Raw genomic sequence first — 17933 nt, forward strand, 5'->3', positions numbered from 1 at the left:
GTTAGCTAAATGTCTTTTTCTTTTTTATTTTCCTTCTTCTCCTCCATAATGGGCCTAAATTAAAGAGTTATTAAAAAAATAATGACTAAATTAAAGAAAAAAAACTTGGGCTCAGGTAGAATGAAAATAGGAACCTAAATTGAAAAGCTATTATAGATTCAAGGACTAAATTACACAAATGGAGAAGAGAAAGGTCATCACACACACTACGTATGCCAACATATGGGAGAAGCCATGGTGCTTGGTTTCAAAACTATGTCTCCAACATCAAAATATAGTCTTGATGCCACTATAATCGTGGTGGAATTGTCTTTCCCTCAAGATAGTGCATGTAAGTTGTAACCTGGGAACCATGGCATGTTTTCGGCAACTATTTTTCCTCTTTTTTATTTTTTCTTTTCTTGACTTATGTGTTTTGTTTTTTTTTTATTAATATGAAGTGTCCAGGTCAACTTGAACGTACTTTCGATTAATCTTATGGCCTGAAGTTAACGACCATGTAAATTTTCAGTGGCCTTGAAATTTATAGAATTCAAACTGGTAACTTCTAGAAAATAAATTTAAAATTTAATCAATTGAGCTACACGTTTTCGTATAAGCTTACTTCTTCTTAGTTATAGAAAAGGTTTTGGATTAATTTATCCAAGCCATGACTTAGAGTTTAAATAGGGCCATGACACGTACCGTGTTTTATAACCATGGTTAAAAATATTTGGAGAGAGTCCTTTTTTCCTGATACAAAATAACATTAGATGGGAATAGAGTTAGGGCTTTACGGCCCACATGAGATTTGTATGATTGTATCAACTGAGGGCTTGGCGCCTTCCCATCTGGCACAGTGAGAGAGAGAGCCCACATATGCACTTCTAGTTTGTACTTGCTTCCTTTGTCTCTTAAGGAGTGATTTTTGGTAATTAACTACCATTAATTTCTTACTCATTAATCTCTTGCATGTTTTGTTTTAATCACCCAAAAAAAAAATATTCTGATTTTGTCTTTAGTACATTACTTGTTCCGGGTTTCAGGTGAGGTTTTAATTTTGTGATTTTTTCCCTGAATTTTTTGCTTTTTAGTGTTTTTTTTTTTTTTTTTTTTTTTTTTTCTGGGAATTCATATGGTTTGGTAAGAGAAGTGTTTGATCTTATAAGGATTTGGGTTAAGAATTTGGTATTTTGTGGATTTTTATGTGAAAATTTTAATTTGCTAATGCAAAGTGAATGTTCTTTTCTTGTGCTTGAATTTCAGGGTTTTTTTTTTTAGTATTTATGTGCTTTGTTGGTGCATTCTTTATGGTATATAAAGATAAAGTTTTGATTTTTGCTAATTTCTGTAATGAAAGTTGCTTGCTTTCAAGGTAGAGGTTGTTGAATTTAGAAAATCACTAAAAATCGCCATCTGGGCTTCTGATTTTATTACTTTTCTGTTCTTGTACCACATGATCGAAAATCTGAGCTATTGTTATGGTTTTATTTGGTATTTCTCTTAAGGAGAATGAAATTAAGGTTCATGGTTTGGTCTTTAAAAGCAGGTAGCTTTTTAATGCCATGCAATTAAGGGGTTGATACTATGATGTTATGAAGTTTCTGGTGTTTAGTATCTTTACAACATGTTGATGCTAAATGATCAAGAAAGATGTTGATGTTGGGATAGCTTTGTAGCTTCCATCTCTATTATATGTAGGCCTTTTCCTTGCTGTGATGAATCTTTGGAGGCTGAAGTTTTTGTTACATTATTTTCTTTGTGCCTTTTGTGAGGATTTGAAGGGCGAGTTGTGCTCCAATGGCTTCAAAAGCCTTGGATGTAGCAGATGCATGTCCAACTGAGGATTTTATTGCTGCATTATTAGAATACCTGGTTGATCCAAAACTACAAGGAAAATCTTCTGCAAAGGGAGATATATCACAAATTGCCCAGGAATCAATCGCAAAACAGGTGCCGTTTCTTCTTTCTGGTGACTCTTCATTTATAGTTCACAAATCTTGTCTCTGAACCATGTGACTATCAGGTGAACATACTTTTTGTAGTAAATGAATTGTCAAATAAACATCTTTTCTTGGAGAGCAAGATTTTTAGCATGAGAAATGCTACCATCACCTGTGAATGACGCTACCTCACCCATCCAACAGGCACAAGAAGTGCACCCAATCACATTGTGGTGGGCCCTACTCGTGCCTCCATAAGGCATGGTTTCATCATTCATGAATGATGCCTGCATTTCCCTTCTTCGTATCATATTGACTGTAACAATCTTGACATCTATTAAATAAACTTAGTTATTGCAACTTCATCGTTTTGTTTTCCTATGATTTGTGGTTCCTTCTGCATCTCTTGATTCATTAAGCCAAAATACTTCTATGCTTTTTCTAAAAACAGTTATTGAAGATCTATACTTGTTTCTATGGTCCTTCCTTGAACTATTAAAATTCTGTATACTGTACTGAAAGGCAGAAAAATAAGGGCAAACAAACATAAGTTTACAAAAATATTTATCCTCCATGAGAAGTTAATTCTATCAAAGTAGACATGTCTCTTGCTCACCAGGCCTTTTAAAGCACCATGAAGGCTTTATCTGAAGCAACCTGGGTGAATGGAGGAGCATTGAGGGTTGGTTTCACTTACACTAACCCTGTTCCATGTGCTATAATGGTATAAGGAAACCTACAAGCCCTGCATCGAACTCTACAGAAACTTAAATTCTTGTGGCTATTCCATGTAACATAACGATCAACATTTGGGGTAGTGTCAATCATCTTGAACTAAGGAAAAGTACAGCCATCCTCCTTTTCCTTGCACTTTCTCTCATATGTTAGGATGCTTCATATCTTAGCCTATATAATGATATTATCATAGGGAAAGTTTATATAAAATGTTTCCACACATACTTTGACTGTTGAATTTACGAGGGATATTTGAACTGCTAAATTATTGTAAGTTACGAGGAAAGAATGTTCAAGAAATAAGAAGAAAAACATAAAAGGGAAACGAGGGAGGGAAAGTCTATATAAAATGTTACCACATGTACTTTGACTGTTGAATTTATGAGGGATATTTGAACCGCAAAATTATTGTAAGTTACGAGGAAAGAATGTTCAAGAAATAAGAAGAAAGACATAAGAAGGAAACAAGGAGGGGGGGGTATAAATATGTTTCCAGAATCTTCTTCTGGAATTATGTGTATCCTAATACATTCACTTATCCATCTTATATTGGCTCATTTGTGCTGGAAATCATACCCATATACTCTTGTTTAAATACGTATATGCAGACATCATTGCTCTCTCTCATCCCTTTGCCAACATCTTTTTTAACTTCCCATTTGTTTTTTTCCTCTAGGTTCATGCAGTTGTTTTACTGTACAACTACTATCACAGGAAACAATATCCACAGCTTGAGTTTTTATGTTTTGAGAACTTCTGCAAGCTAGCTGTGGTTATCAAACCTGCTTTAATGGCACATATAAGACTCTTGCAAAGATCAAATGACACTGAGTCTCAACCATTTCCATTGATGGAGGAAAGTATTATGGAGGCATGTAGCATATCTATGAGCCTAGATGCATCAGAAGACGATCTAAACATTGATGGATGGCCAATTTCTAAGGTTGCGGTTTTTTTAGTAGACTCCAGGAAGGAGAATTGCTTTTTGCAGTTTGGCTCCATCACTGAGGGGGTCTGGTCAGTGATTGAGAAAGATGTGGATGTCTCTAGTAACAGCTTGGAGGGTACCATGGATTCTGATCATGTAAACAAAAAGAAACGAATTATTAAAAAACCCTTGAAAGGTAAATCGAGCAGCAATGAAGATCGCTTTCAGCAATTTGCATTTTCAGCTGTCAAGGAAGCAACAGGTATATTATGTTAGTATGTTAAAAGATTTTGTGCATGGATATTATTTAAGTAGTTTTTGTTATTTGTGCATTTCCGTTCAGCCAAGTTAAATTTTTTAATCAAGCTCTGTGCATGATGAGTTTAGTGAACATATGCTGTTGTTAGCTTGTAATTTAAGCACCTAATCCTTTATTCTCTGACCTTTCCTGCAGCTGCTAGAGTGCACTAGTTACTTATTCCTAAATGTACCTGATTGAATATGATTAATGCATGTGGAGAAAATAAGTAGTTTTTCTAGATACAATATTTTATTTTTATCATGAATATTAATTTTTAATGGGATGTGTTGTATGGGGAACAGGTATTGATCAAAGCGACCTTGTGGTTTTGGAAAGCCATGTCACGTATTCTACTAGTAAAGAAAAGACGGCTGCTTATTTTTATATAATGCAACTCACCAAAGCAGACAACAGCATTGCTCTTCAAATCCCGATTAAGAATACTATCAATAGGTCTTTCTCCTTCTTTTCATTTTACCCTATAACCACCCAGCAATCCATTCGGCATTTGTTTTTTTTTGTTTAGTGTAAAGGCTGCATGTTAACTACCAGTTGAATGGGCCCTTCAATTTTCTTTGGATCAGCTGAAATGGTTTAATTGATTATCATATAGGCAATAATGAATTCCTAAAACACTCATTAATGCCCTCACATGATGTAATTACAGTTAGCACAAAAACGTGTTTGGTTGAAACCACTGAGAATTAGATTACCTTTTGGCCATTATCATAGTGCACTTCCCTCTTTTTTTTGTTATTTTTCTTGATTGGTGAGATTATAAACATCAACCAAAGTATATCTTAAGATAAACCATTTAACATGATGAAGCGCCATAGTCTATCTTAAGATAATCATTTAATATGATAAAGTGTTGTAGTATGTATTCTGTTATGATGGTTGATTGTAACAGTTTAACATTGGCTCACTGGTGGGATCATTATTTTATTGGTTTGTACTAATTTATCTTCAAATGTAATGGGGCTAGCACAGAGTGTTGATGGATAACTATAATCACTTTTTTCTTTTCGATTAAAAAGGTGAGAATATTATATGGTGATATCTTTGGATGCATAATGCTTCCACTGCAAAATTGAACCCACCAACTGTTCAGATTATGTCAAATCAGGCGTGCTAGAATAGGACATTGTTTGATTAGAAATGTGCTAGATAATTGTAGAAGAAAAAAAAACCTCTGAAATCTCTAATGCAGCATCTTGTATTTGCCGTGTAGCTTGCAGGGCCCTCTGGCCATAAAGAGTTCAAGTTGGTGGACGCATACCTCAGTTGTTGAATACTTTCTTTTGCTTCCTTATGCTGAGGTTCTGTCAGACTGGCTTTTGAGGTGTGGAAAATTCTGGAATGCATTATTTTCTGTGAGTGCTGCTATGTGGAAATAACTTTGCATGCACCTGGACATCCCATCCATAGATTTAGTTAATAGGATATGTTTTGGATATTTCAATTTGTTTTTTTAATTTTTTACTATGTGGTAGTGTGGTTTCCATGTCTTTGGATGAAAAAATTAATTGGCTGAACTAAATCTAATCTTACTTTTGTTATTCTGTTACCTCACTGCAAGTGTCCTGGATATATGACTTTACTTTAGTCACTAGTTTGTATATTTTCGAGGACCATTATTTGGTGCAATGATAAAAGACTTGCATTTAAAGCACAAGGTGTGTTTGAATTCACCTTCATGCAAAAATGTTGACCGGTATGACTATCTTCAAATTCTCTTCCAAGACATCGTTTTTGGGAAACCATGACTGGCTGTGGTCTTTTACTATATTGCATGCTTTCCTTCTCAGTGCCCATGGATTTCCATTTCCCCCCTCATATGAGTATTGATTTCAAACCTAGTCCGGGCACCCATGACTAGGTAGTTTTCTTGGCTGATTAGGTTTCACCTTCAGTTATTTATCCATTTATCTTTTTGACAGGGAGGTTTCACCTCTGGTATGTCTTTCATGGAAATACCCATTTTAAAGCTAATATCCTGACACAAGAGTGCCTTAACTTGGAATGCACGTGGCTGAATGTGAACTATTAGTTAATAATCTCAAATCATCTAGAACTCAAAATCATAAAGAAGTCCTTCAGCTATAACCCATGTGTTTTTGTTGCTTTCATTTTTATCTTAAAATCTCTGAACATTGTCATGTAGATTGCTGCAGAAATTGGTGGCTGCTCAAATAATGTCAGTTGGGGGGAATAACTTTATAGGCTTTGCCTCTTATCATTTTGATTTTTACAACTATCTTCACTTATCATTTGGAGATGAATTTGTCTTCTAAACAGAGAAGGGCTTTCTGATGGGGTGCAAGTTCCAAGAGTGGGATTGGAAACCATAAATGTAAGCAGCTCTGATAGGACTGAAAGACCTTGTGAAGCAGAAGTCTCAGAAAGATTTCATAATCATGTAAATGATAGTGCCGCAGAGCTTCTTGGCAGCGAGACCATTGCCCAATCTTTGAAGCACAATGACAATAATGGATGTCTTGGCAGTGAGATGAATTCATCAAAGCAGAATGTCAATGATAGATGTTGCGTGGTTGATTTGTCTGGTGATTGTGATAGGCCTCAGAAGATGGATGTGGATGAATCTTATGTGGCTAATACCCAAAATAAATACAAAAGAAGAATTTTTTCTGGCAAAGACCAACCTCAAAATTGCCAGAAGAAGACAATTACTGCAGACAAGTGTTCAGAGGGCCTGGCAAGTACGAAGATGGAAACTGTGGAGAAGTGTTCAAAGGGCTCTGCAAGTGGTGATAAGGTTAAGGTTAGATTTGTAATACTTGCGACTATATGCACATGCCTTTTAGTTGGATCTTGAGATGAATATTTTTAATGTTAATCTTATAAAGCTTGTCTTCTATTGTTTATTTATTTGTATATAATCCAAATCTGCCTCTGGGTATGCAGGTTGACATGGTTGACCGGACAACAAGTCAGAAAATTACTGGATGCATGGGTGCGGTTGTTGCCGATGGAAACAAAAACTGCAACAATATTGTTTCTGATCAAGATAGGATGCCTGTAACTGATAATGATGTGGTTACTTGTCAATCCAACTCCAAAAATCTTGACAAATTACACACCATCTTAGCTTCAAAGGAACTTTCAGATGCTGCATTGACAGTTGTTTTAGGCAAAAGGGATAGATTGGTACAACTTTTTTCCTTTAAGATTCTATATCCTTTCCTACATCAATCATGCCAGAAGAATAATCACATTCACAATCATCAAATCAGTGGTTAGTAACTTTATTTGACTGTCTTTAAGGTCACTGTCTGATGTGTTTGCTGAGGCAGTTATCTGGAACCTACTTATTGGCAATGTGATCATGATCCATGGCATCTGCCCATTCTAGACCAGGACTAGTCAACACATACCCTTCTATGTATATAAATAATGTAGTCAATGTATTATTATTCTTGCCTCCACATGTCATGCATGCTAGCTTGAAAGGTCAGTTCCTAATTTTGAAACATCTTCCAACTTTACCTCGTTGGAAACTTCCATGACAGATCTTCATTTGTGTCTGCAGTCTCTTCAGCAACGAGACATTGAAGATCAGATTGCTCAGTGTGATAAAGACATTGAGACTATTTTGAAGGGTATTTTTTTCTTCATGTCTTTTAGTTGATCCGGGTTTCTTTTCTTAAACTTGTGTCATAATTTTCCTTCAATTTTAAATTCATGTATTTAAGATGAGATGTGAGTAAGAATCTAACTACAAACTCTATCATATGATCGTTTCCAATTCTGGTCTTGTAGAATTGTTTGCTTTAAATGAGGAGTCATACTCATATCTAGAAAAGGTTGTTAGCAAGCGTAATTGAGTTTAAGGAAAGTAGAATGAAAGTGAACTTAAAGAAAAAGAAACATACTTGAAAATACTTAATTGCATGGATGTTTCATTTCCTACATTATCGTCAACCTTGCTCTAATTGCACGGTTTGCATGAATTCACTGTCCGGTCTTTACATTATCATCAAACTAATTTGTGCTTTTGTGATGATAAGCATTTCTAGATGCCTTGTCTACGTGTTTACTTCTTGGCTTCTGTTTCCAACATGTTTTATGTGATTGCTGATGGATCACGCTCACAATAGGAATTCCCCCCCTTGTTTCTAATAGTATAGAAGTGTACTTTCATTTAATGAGAATTCCAACTGTCCAGTTTCAATCAGGGTCAAAGAGCTTGTCTAAATTTGTTGTTATTATTCTTATTATAATTTATTTTTTACTTCTTAAATTCTGGTCTATTATAGGTGGTGAAGATAATTTGTCCCTGAAGATAGAATCCCTTATAGAAGGTTGTAATCTCGTATCCCTGAGAAGTGTTTCTCGGGAAAGGACTTACGAGGACCAATGCTCGTCTCCATCTGTCAAGAGGAAGGGATTGCCAGACACTATGCCCAATATGAAAAACTCATGCCAGGCAAGTTTGTACTAGAGAACTTTAATTTGTCTCGTTACTCAATATGAAAATCCATGCTAGCATAAACCGTACCAGAATATCCAAAAAGCTTAGTGGGTCTACTTATGGCATGATTTTGTAGGATGAACCTCAATTTATCTTAAAAACGTAAAAAAGCCTTGCAGTAATGAAAACTAATGTAGCTAGGACACAAGTTAATGCCCAGTTATTGGAGCACAATTGTGACCAGTATTTTATTCCTGTGCCTTGCAATTCCGATGTGGTGGCCATGCATCATCTTTACATTATCATACTGAGCATCTCTAGTTTACGACAGTCTCCTGGGAATTTGGTGCCCGAAGTATGCTGCAAGTGATAAAAACGCTAACATGCATCACCAGAGTGATGGTGTAATAGCATGTTAAAGTAGATTTCACATAAAAAGGCGCTCATACTGTAGTGATGGCTAGGGTTTTGTTTTCTTCCCTCGTTTTTACATAGTAATTACCTTATTATTCATTTGGCAGGACTTGGATGATGTATGTTACGAGAACAAATGGATTTTACCAACCTATCATGTGTCGTTACTAGATGGTAAGATCAAATTCAATGCAAATGGAGGGCAATATATTTTCCAATTCTTCATCAATGTGCTGATACAGGCTTGTTTTCCATTTTAAGGTGGATTCCAAGCTGACGTGACCGTGAAAGGAAAAGGTTTTGAGTGTTCGAGCAAAGGTGACCTGAGTCCTTCCCCGCGTGAGGCGAGGAAATCAGCTGCAAAACAGATGTTGGCCAAACTGCAGGACATGCCAAACATCTCCTGGTAGCTCAATAATTTTACCATCTAGTAGGCAAGCAAATGCATTTAGTCTTTAAGAAAGCTCTCCTGTGCTACTTGTGTCCCTGGGCAATTAGATGGCCGATAGCTTTTGCTAATTTTGTGCTCCTCATAGCCTGAACTTCTGGGGCCACTTAGAGAACTCCCAGAACTGAACTGGCTTAACCGTAGTTAATGAAACTAAAGCATCATATTTTGAGGGTTCTCTTGATCCACATGATAAGTTGCATTCAAATTTGTTTCAAGTCCCGCAGCTGGGGGTGCGACCGGCCATCACAATTCCAGCTCAAGTCTCTGCAAATGCTCTTTTACAACTAATGGAAAAATATGCCCGTCGTCGGTTAAAAAGTAAAGAGAGTGGGAGGGGGGCAGAGGAGAGATTGCTTTCACTCAATAATTTTTTAAAAGAAAATCCCGACTTTACAACAGCTACCTGCAAGATTTTTTTTTCTTTTTGGTTCCTTTTTTTTTTAATCCTCTGTTGAAGGGAAAAGGGTATGGAGTTCAGAAATTTGCAGCGTCCTCTGCAAATTTCACCAAAAACCTCAAAATTGAGTATCTGGGGCCATCTTCGATGCCTTTGTCCCTGGTTTCGAAGATGCCTTTCATTATACGAGTGTAGAGCCTTTCAAGCTGCGGGATGTCATAGTTTTCAGTGCGCTCGATGAGAAGCCTCTTGATGTACTCTCCATGGCTTGATGCTTCGGCATCGGACATTGTAGCATCTTGGGACCCACTCCCTTCGATATGACCAGAAGCCTCTCCTCCTGAAGTTTCATGTTGAATGTCATCAGCCGAAGAGGACTCAGGTCTGTCTGGATTCATGTCGTCTGCATCATGTTCCTCTGGTAGCTTTGCCTGTACAGAATCCTGATGTCGTGATTTATCTTCTGCTGTTGAAGCTGGTTTGCAAGAAAGTATACATGGTCAGAAAGCCATATCTGGAGGGAGGGATATCGAAAGAAAGATTAAAATTTAGATTTAACAAATCCAGGAAAATTAAGAGTTGAAAACTTCAAAAAAGGGCATCAGCTGAAGAGGATGTTGATTTGGAATATGGGCAATAGCAAAATTTGGCTTTCTGGCTTCGAGCACATCCATTAACATAACTGAAATAGCTCCTCTCGTGGAGGTATACAGGAAGTCAATGGCTGAGTTGGTAAACATGAATTTGATCTATAATATCAGTATACTGCACCAGTAGTTCAAGATGTAAAATAAGTGCCTTGCAATTTAACACTATTTCAAGATATCATTCACATCATTGGGAAAAACAAAGGGCACCAGCAGAACGAAAAAATAAAATTACCGAAGTACATACCAGCATGAGTAGCATCAGCATTTTTCTTTTGCCTTTTCAAGGCCTCGTAGCTTTGATCCAGATTAACATCAGGCTGGACATTACGTAACCGGGCACTTGTTCTAGTTGTTCCCAGCTGCACAACTGGGGTTGATGGAAAAATAGATCCCCCTAAATCATCTGGTACTTGCACTGGACCCCCTTGGGCAGCAATCTTGTCACAGTATGTGACGAGCGCAGGGTCCATCTGTGACAACATTCCATGCACCTGTAAAAATATTATGAGAAAAGCTTCATCCATGATGCTTTAGGTGAACAGTAACAAAGGAGAGACAAAGGAGAGAAGAAGAAATTGAAAATCAATTAGTATGTGAACTTACTGCATCCCGAAGCTCATGACTTCTACTGACAATCCTAGCACCATTATAATCATCTCCATTGTAAACCTACATAAAAAACATAAACCAAAGTTTTTTTGGTTACAAAATCATACACCGAAGCTAAGTATGAAAAAATGCACTGGACAAAGGAATAGACGTGTTTATTTCTAAATGCAGCTAGAAACCAAACACACCTTTGCATTGGTCACGATGAGATCAATGTCTTGCAGGAATGCTGAGCAGGTGATATATTGACCAGAGTCAACACGCTGCAGCATAGTAGCCATGTCCATAGGGTTCTGTATTATAGAGCGGTAGTTTGGAGCATCCTCATCGGTGACAGGATAATGGAAGGCACTAAATCGTTTGTCATACAGTACCCTGCAGCAAAGTAGCCAGAAGGTTAAGAGCGTGAACGATGCAGGGAAGTACAAATACTGGACAAAGATAACTGGTTAGTATTTAACAAGTAGGGTGCGCTGTAACCAGTTGAGTGGGTTCATCATTAGGGATTAAAGCAATCTAGCACCCCCCCCCCCAACACACACACACACGCACGCATGTTCACACAGATACAGTCTACCTGCCCTTTCTTGACCTCATTCCTCACTCATACCATACCACTTTTCATTGCTCTCACTCACCTCAGGATCTTAATTGTTCGCTAAATCTCTCATTTAGCTACTTCCAACTCCTTTTGGTTTGTCACCACATACTTGATTCTCCTATCCTCGTCATTTATTTTGACTTTGGATTCTCCAGTAAAATTTACAGGTAATTTTTTCAAAAGATTAGAGATTGAGAAAAAAATCTTGATCATTGGCTAAAAGGATTATGGCTATGGCCTATGGGAATGACCCATTTTTTTTGGAAATCTACATTTGGCTTAAATTAACTAGACGAATTGAATCTTGCTCCATGATATCTGCATTTTCTTTAGAACCAACATGCTGAATTACATTGAGACCATTTCAATATTCATGCATAGTGAAACTGCAACTCAAATCTAAAATTTCTTGTTGAAGGAAGGTGTAAGTTCCATGTTGCATTGCTTTGATATAATATGCTCTATGATATCTGCATTTTGTTTAAGTTATTAAACTTGATACCATTTCAACATGAAATAAACTACAACTGTAATCCTAACCTCAGATTTTTTATTGCATTAAGGCAGTAAATCACGTTATTATTGTGCAAGACCACAACTGTGATGTAAGAAATACCAATCTTCTAAGGACAAGACTAGAACTATGGCCAGCTTACCTGTTGCAAATATCTCTGAGGCACATACGTATTCGGCGTAGAGCATGCTGCTCAGCTTCTATCTTGGCTTTCAACTCTGATGCCTTTGGGCCACTTGCCACCTTTTGTGCCTTAGGAAGTTCAGGAAGAGGGGAAGATCCTTGGGATTTCTTGGCCACGTCCTCCAGGACAACTGATAAGGCAGCTTCAATTAAACGGTCAAAGAACAAAGATCTGTCTCCGGTTGATGGTTTGCCCACTTGATAGCTGACAACATAAATAAAATACTGGCTTGAGCAAGAAAATACTGTGGTCATCATTATATAAAAATGGCGCATTAAGTAAGGTTACCCAGATATAACAGCAACAAGGAAACGACATCCTTGCAGGTACCAAGTACATGTCATGCATCTATTTAAAGGCGGAACAAAACAATTTCAAGGGTATACAAGCTTGCACTGAAAGCCTTTTGATGCCTAAAGATGACCTTCTTATCAGCTATGATGGTTTACAATAATTCAGTATGTACTAAAATAAGTATAACAAGGATAAATAGTCCTTTTACGATGGCAAACTTGATTGAAGAAAAAAAAATCAGCAGAATCTTATGTTAGCCTGACAAAAATAGACATTAAAAGTTGATATTAAAAATGATGTTTAAAGTAATATAGAAGGACTATAAATTTAAAGTAACATTACCAGCAATTAAAATTAATCATCATGATTATTACAGCAGTACTGGAATTGCAACAGTTGCTTTCAAATAAGTAGAACGTACACTGAATGATCAGGAAATACCGATGATGCGCCATCAATCTCGGCGGGCAGAGATGAAGAGCTTCCAAGTAATAGAATCGGTAAGTCAGATGGCAATTCTTCTAATAAAGTCATAAGAACAGCCCTGAGCTGTTCATGTGCCTGCAACATCAAGCGTGTAAAGCTCAGATAAAGGATGGCGCGAGGTGAATTGACTTTAAGGCACTTAACAAAAAAATATCACTAAAAAATCATAAAATTTTATGCAAGCATGGTCAATTGTTTCAGATTAGATACAAGAATATGAATTCCTAGGGTTTGTAGAAAAAATTAAGTGCAAATACTACCACAAAAAATGCTTATTGCATTTTCCTATGGTTTGCAGAGTGAGGCATGTGCTTACATTATCCCACCAAAGATCAAAGTGAGATATGTAAAGGATGGATGGTGTGGCTCTCCGTGCTTCACCAAATATGTGCACCAAAGCTTCCTCTGGGGTCTTTGCACTGGGATCCGAAAGCAGAGACGGAAGTCCTAGAGAATGAACAGGAAATTTCTCCAGTTCATGTAACACGGCAGGCCCAAGATGATCCTGTTAAACTAAATCAGTAAGTACTCTTAGTTTGGCGTTTCCATAATGATCAATATTCCAAAGATCAAGAGGTTAAAAGATAATTACCAGACCAGAACCTTCACAACCACAAAGCAAAAGTCGTGGCCTATACACAAGAGGAATTGCAGATCCATAGGAAAGCATAGAAAGCTTAATAAACTCTGTTGACACTGCAAGGGGTGAAAATATATCGGATAGGCAATTCATGGCTTTCTGGAGATGACTTTGCAGACACGGTGCAACTACTAAAGACAATGGCCTGGAGTGCACAACAGCACCTCTATGAGCTGCAGGGGTAATTGTGGACATGGCTTCGACAAAATGATACTTCTCAACCTTTACAGAATCAACATCTATCACAAACTTATCATCACTTGTGTAAACTTGAGGGTATTTTTCACGGAAAGCACGGATGGCAGCTTCAGTGCATAGTGCCTTTAAATCTGCACCACAATAGCCAACACAATTAGCTGCAAGTTCTGACTTCAGCTCCTTTGAAGGAGGATGCTTCCACTTGCGGGTGTGAATGTCTAATATTTCAGCACGGGCCTCACAACCAGGCAAAGGGAAGTTAAATTCTCGATCAAACCGACCAGGGCGACGCAAGGCTCCATCGATGGCATCAACTCTGTTGGTTGCTCCAATCAAAACAACTTGTCCGCGAGAATCCAGGCCATCCATCAAGGCAAGCAAAGTAGACACAATAGAATTGTGAATCTGCTCTTGTTTGCTAGATCTAACAGGAGCAAGTCCATCTATTTCATCAAAGAAGATAATGGAAGGCTGGTTCCTTTGTGCCTCCTCAAAAAGAAGTTTCAATTGCCTTTCAGCCTCTCCAACCCATTTGCTGAGCACATCAGCACCCTTGCGCATGTAAAAACTAACCTTCTGGCCAGCTTTTGAAGCAGCACATGCTAATGCCCTGGCAATTAATGTTTTCCCAGTACCAGGAGGACCACATAACAAAACTCCTCTTGGCGGGGTAATATGATAGCTGGCAAAGAAATCTGGATATAACAAGGGAAAGAAAACCATCTCCTTCAGAGCATCAATATACCCTGAAAGCCCGCCTATGTCATCAAAACTTACAGTCTCGTCAACCTGTAAGGGTTGAATATCTGCCCCTCCTTTTGAGCTAGGGCCAGCAGTTTGCACACCAGATGTCAAGCTCGCTAAAGCATCACCTTGATGGCCCCAACCAGATGCAGCAACATTCAATCCCCAAGTTGTTGTCCCATGCATCTCTAGTCCTCCAAGGAGCCAAGGTGGCCCGGATCTGCTCCCACCTCGAGCCCAAGGAATAGCAGGACCTTGGTCCAACTCATCCACAAGAAGGGAATCATCAGAATCCTCTGCTCTTGATAGACGATGACGCTTGTGAACCCTTGATCCCCCTTTCCTTACATCCCTATTGACCTTTGTCCCCATTCCTTGATGCAATACCCTTCGAGGAGATCGTGGTCTTTGCTTACCTTCCTCCATAGAGAGCCTACGGACTTCTGCACGGTTTCGGAGATCATATCTCCTCCTTCCATCCTGCTCTTCTTCCTCCTCTTCACCTTCATCGTCATCGTCGTCGTCGTCGTCGTCATCTTCTCCTTCATCCTCGCCCTCACCCTCACCCGCACCCTCCCCATCTCCCTCATCCTCAGCCTCGTCATCATTCTGACCATCATCTGCATCATTATCGTTCCCATTTTCAGTCTCGTCTTGGACAGCCTTCTCCTCAGAAGTATCTTGCTCGTCCCCAGACTCTAGAGCCAGTGGCTTTTTTATGATTGTTCTAGAACGACGGGGTCGCAGCCCTTCGCGTCGAGGCGTTGATTTTGTCTCAGCATTTTTTTTACGCTTGGAAGATGATAACTCATCTTGACTCGCACTATTATGAATCCGGTTCCTCAATGGTCGAAATGCAGGTCTCTGAAAATAATGTTACCCAAAGTTTTACATGAAGTGAAAAGTGGAGAACAAATCATTTTTACCATCCCAAGCTTAAACCCATACAAGTTGAGAAAAAATTGTTGTAACATGAATTCACAAACTTAGGGCTTGCAAGAGTATAGATTCTAACCATCAAGTCTTCATCCTCTGATCCAGAACTATCTGTGTAATCTTCAAGATGAGCAGAAAGCCTCCTCTTTCTTGTCGAGCGTCGAAGATTGGTTGGAACTGACTGTGACAAAATCACAAACAGCATAAGTCAGATTTTAGAGTCCTTGATAGGAATAAGCATAGGAAATCATGGACTAATCTAATTAGCATTAACAGAAAGGAGAAACATTCTATAAACTCGCCATACTTGCATGTTCAATGTCCATGAAAAAGTCTCAAAGACAGAAAAAGAGAAATGAAGTTACAGGAAATATGAGCACTTACATTAGCATTTGCAGCCCGCACTGCCCGGTTACCCAACATCTTGGCAATCCGAGAAGCTGCAGTCCTCGTCTTGGTTTTGCCTTTCCTGGGCCGAATAATGCCTGGAGTATAATACAAGTACGTCCGACTAAACACTTTCGGCCTTCTCCTAAGCCTATCGCTAGTCCGTACAGGCCTTGGACCTGGGCCATCTCCTTGACCAGAACGTTTTGAATACATATGCAAAGAAACAAGAATCTAACTCTGTTGACTACACTCTCCCATGAATTAAAAATACGAACCTAAAAAAAATACAAACAACAACAAAAAACTCAAGTTTCAGCCTCCAATCCCTACAATAAATAAGCATATACAAAATAAAATCCCAAATATTACACTCTCACACATAGAACACTATTATTTTTAGCTCCAAATTCTGATAATCAATCCAACAACCTATGTATGCATACATTCCCACACACTCTTCTCATTCTCTCACTTTCGTCCTCACGCTACCACCCAGCGGAAAATACACTCTATGCGTGAAAAATCAGTAACTAAAACACTCTAAGCAGCTCTCCTAAACATAAATTACTAAAAACCTAGCAACCGCAACATCTCTTTCATAAACGCCCTGAAATTGATATATTACTCTCAAAATATACCATAGAAGCTAAAAACTGAAAGTCTTCGCTAGTTTATCTTCATTTAAAATGCCCTAAATCACTCTAACGGTCAAGAATCATCAAAAAAAGTTATAATAAACACCAATTAACACTAATCCGATCATTTTCAGTAATTTGCACACGAATAAAAAAAAAGAATGTACGAATTTTTATTTATTTCAGTAACTAAAAATTCCACAAAAAACAAATGCATGAAAGGAAAAGGAGAGCGAAAATAAACGGACGGTTGAGACTTACCTGATCAGAGAGATCTGTCTAGAGAGAGAAAGAACGATGGAGAGAGAAAGCTAAAACCTCAGGGACATGGTGTTTTTGTGAGTTTTGAGAGAGAGAGGGTGGGAGCGCGAGATTTGTGTTATGATGACTCAGTGAGTGAGTTTAAAAACGGAGAGAGCGAGTTTGTAATACACGAACACGAGCTCTAATTTCTATGTATACGTGTGTGTGTGGGCCCTGCTTGTTTTTAGGTCCGGTCATCGAGTGCCACGTTTTTTAAGGTTTTGTTTGAAGGATCTTGTTGTTAACGGAATGGGTCCAGTAGATGGCTGCCACGTGGTTACAAAACCAGTTCGGATCCAACGGATCACTATTTACTGTGTATTTTTTAAAAAAAAAAAAATTTTATTTTTTTTCTTTGTTTTCAAGGTAATATTTTTTTAGTGTTTTGAAATCATTTTAATGTGTTGATATCAAAAATAATTTTTAAAAAATTAAAAAATATATTATTTTAATATATTTTTAAAATAAAAAACACTTTAAAAAACAACCACAACTATATTTTTAAATTACCAACAATTAAAAAGTTGGTTAATCCAAGTTAATTTCCGATCCGTGATAATTTTGAGTGAATAGATATAAATTTAATAGAATAAATTAGATCATTTTTTAAAATAAATATTTTTTAAGCATAGATAAAATTGATTTAACAAGATTGATTTAAAATGAGTTCGGTTTGTAATAATAATAATAATAATAAAAACCAACCATTTCTATTATTAAAACTAAACTAGCTGAAAAGCAAAAGAGAATTATTTTTTATTTTATTTTATTTTATTTTTTCCCATGGATCAACCATATAAGATATGCAATGGCTCTCAAAAATAAATATAAATAGTGCAAGATTTTATTTATTTTTTTTCTCAAATATAAATGGATGCTAGAAGATACCCAATGAATCAGCTTCTTCCATGTCAGTTTGCACAAGAGAATGTTCATTACATTAAAGATGCTTTCGTTATTGAGTTTATTTACACCGTGTAGGGCAAGGCACTAATCTCATCTCTCTTCTAGCATCTGGTGTGAAGATTATGAGGCCCCTTTTAGGTGCCATTCCCTCAGCTTGTGACTCCATATTTCGTCTAATCTTCTTCTGAATCCTGTCATTTTTCAGTCAATGTCTACATCCACAAGAAGTGTTCATAGGAGGAGGCTAGCCAAGTCAATGCAAT

The 17933-nt window shown here is 37.6% G+C and overlaps 2 protein-coding genes across 8 annotated transcripts; one reads left to right on the forward strand and one right to left on the reverse strand.

The window, feature by feature from the left end:
• Window positions 1-769: 769 nt before the first annotated feature.
• Window positions 770-9358, forward strand: LOC118032067 (uncharacterized). 7 transcript variants are annotated; one of them, XM_073410523.1, is made up of 13 exons: window positions 893-1025; window positions 1764-1932; window positions 2025-2766; window positions 3334-3847; window positions 4189-4339; window positions 5118-5228; window positions 6051-6083; window positions 6185-6668; window positions 6812-7054; window positions 7437-7506; window positions 8164-8333; window positions 8840-8906; window positions 8994-9358. In XM_073410523.1, exons 4-13 carry the CDS (start codon window positions 3448-3450, stop codon window positions 9140-9142), a joined length of 1878 nt encoding a protein of 625 aa, XP_073266624.1. In that variant the 5' UTR covers window positions 893-1025; window positions 1764-1932; window positions 2025-2766; window positions 3334-3447; the 3' UTR covers window positions 9143-9358. The 7 variants fall into 7 exon arrangements, with proteins under 7 accessions (XP_073266623.1, XP_073266622.1, XP_073266621.1 ...); XM_073410522.1 differs by lacking the exon at window positions 2025-2766 and having other exon boundaries at window positions 770-910; XM_073410521.1 differs by lacking the exon at window positions 2025-2766 and having other exon boundaries at window positions 783-910; window positions 1755-1932.
• Window positions 9359-9537: 179 nt separating this feature from the next.
• LOC118032066 (ATPase family AAA domain-containing protein At1g05910) lies at window positions 9538-16886 on the reverse strand. Its single transcript, XM_035036654.2, has 11 exons — window positions 16723-16886; window positions 15821-16101; window positions 15516-15617; window positions 13511-15364; window positions 13235-13423; window positions 12854-12993; window positions 12097-12342; window positions 11028-11214; window positions 10834-10899; window positions 10475-10721; window positions 9538-10055 (listed from the first exon to the last, which is right to left on the reverse strand). The coding sequence occupies exons 2-11, from the start codon at window positions 16037-16039 to the stop codon at window positions 9658-9660; spliced, it is 3648 nt and encodes a 1215-aa protein (XP_034892545.1). The 5' UTR covers window positions 16040-16101; window positions 16723-16886; the 3' UTR covers window positions 9538-9657.
• Between the last annotated feature and the right edge of the window lie 1047 nt (window positions 16887-17933).

Source organism: Populus alba, chromosome 7 (genome assembly GCF_005239225.2).
Source record: "Populus alba chromosome 7, ASM523922v2, whole genome shotgun sequence".
Taxonomy (NCBI): Eukaryota; Viridiplantae; Streptophyta; class Magnoliopsida; order Malpighiales; family Salicaceae; genus Populus; species Populus alba.

Bases quoted from the DNA above. Each gene is read 5' to 3' on its own strand.
- LOC118032067 (XM_073410518.1), top strand. From the start codon at position 952: ATGTTTTGTTTTAATCACCCAAAAAAAAAATATTCTGATTTTGTCTTT. The intron at 1,933-3,333 runs GTGCCGTTTCTT...TTTTTCCTCTAG, and splicing joins AGGAATCAATCGCAAAACAG to GTTCATGCAGTTGTTTTACT. The intron at 6,669-6,811 runs GTTAGATTTGTA...CTGGGTATGCAG, and splicing joins CAAGTGGTGATAAGGTTAAG to GTTGACATGGTTGACCGGAC.
- LOC118032066 (XM_035036654.2), bottom strand. From the start codon at position 16,039: ATGTATTCAAAACGTTCTGGTCAAGGAGATGGCCCAGGTCCAAGGCCT. The intron at 12,343-12,853 runs GTACGTTCTACT...TTATGTTGTCAG, and splicing joins GTATTTCCTGATCATTCAGT to CTATCAAGTGGGCAAACCAT. The intron at 10,722-10,833 runs GTAAGTTCACAT...ATATTTTTACAG, and splicing joins GTCATGAGCTTCGGGATGCA to GTGCATGGAATGTTGTCACA.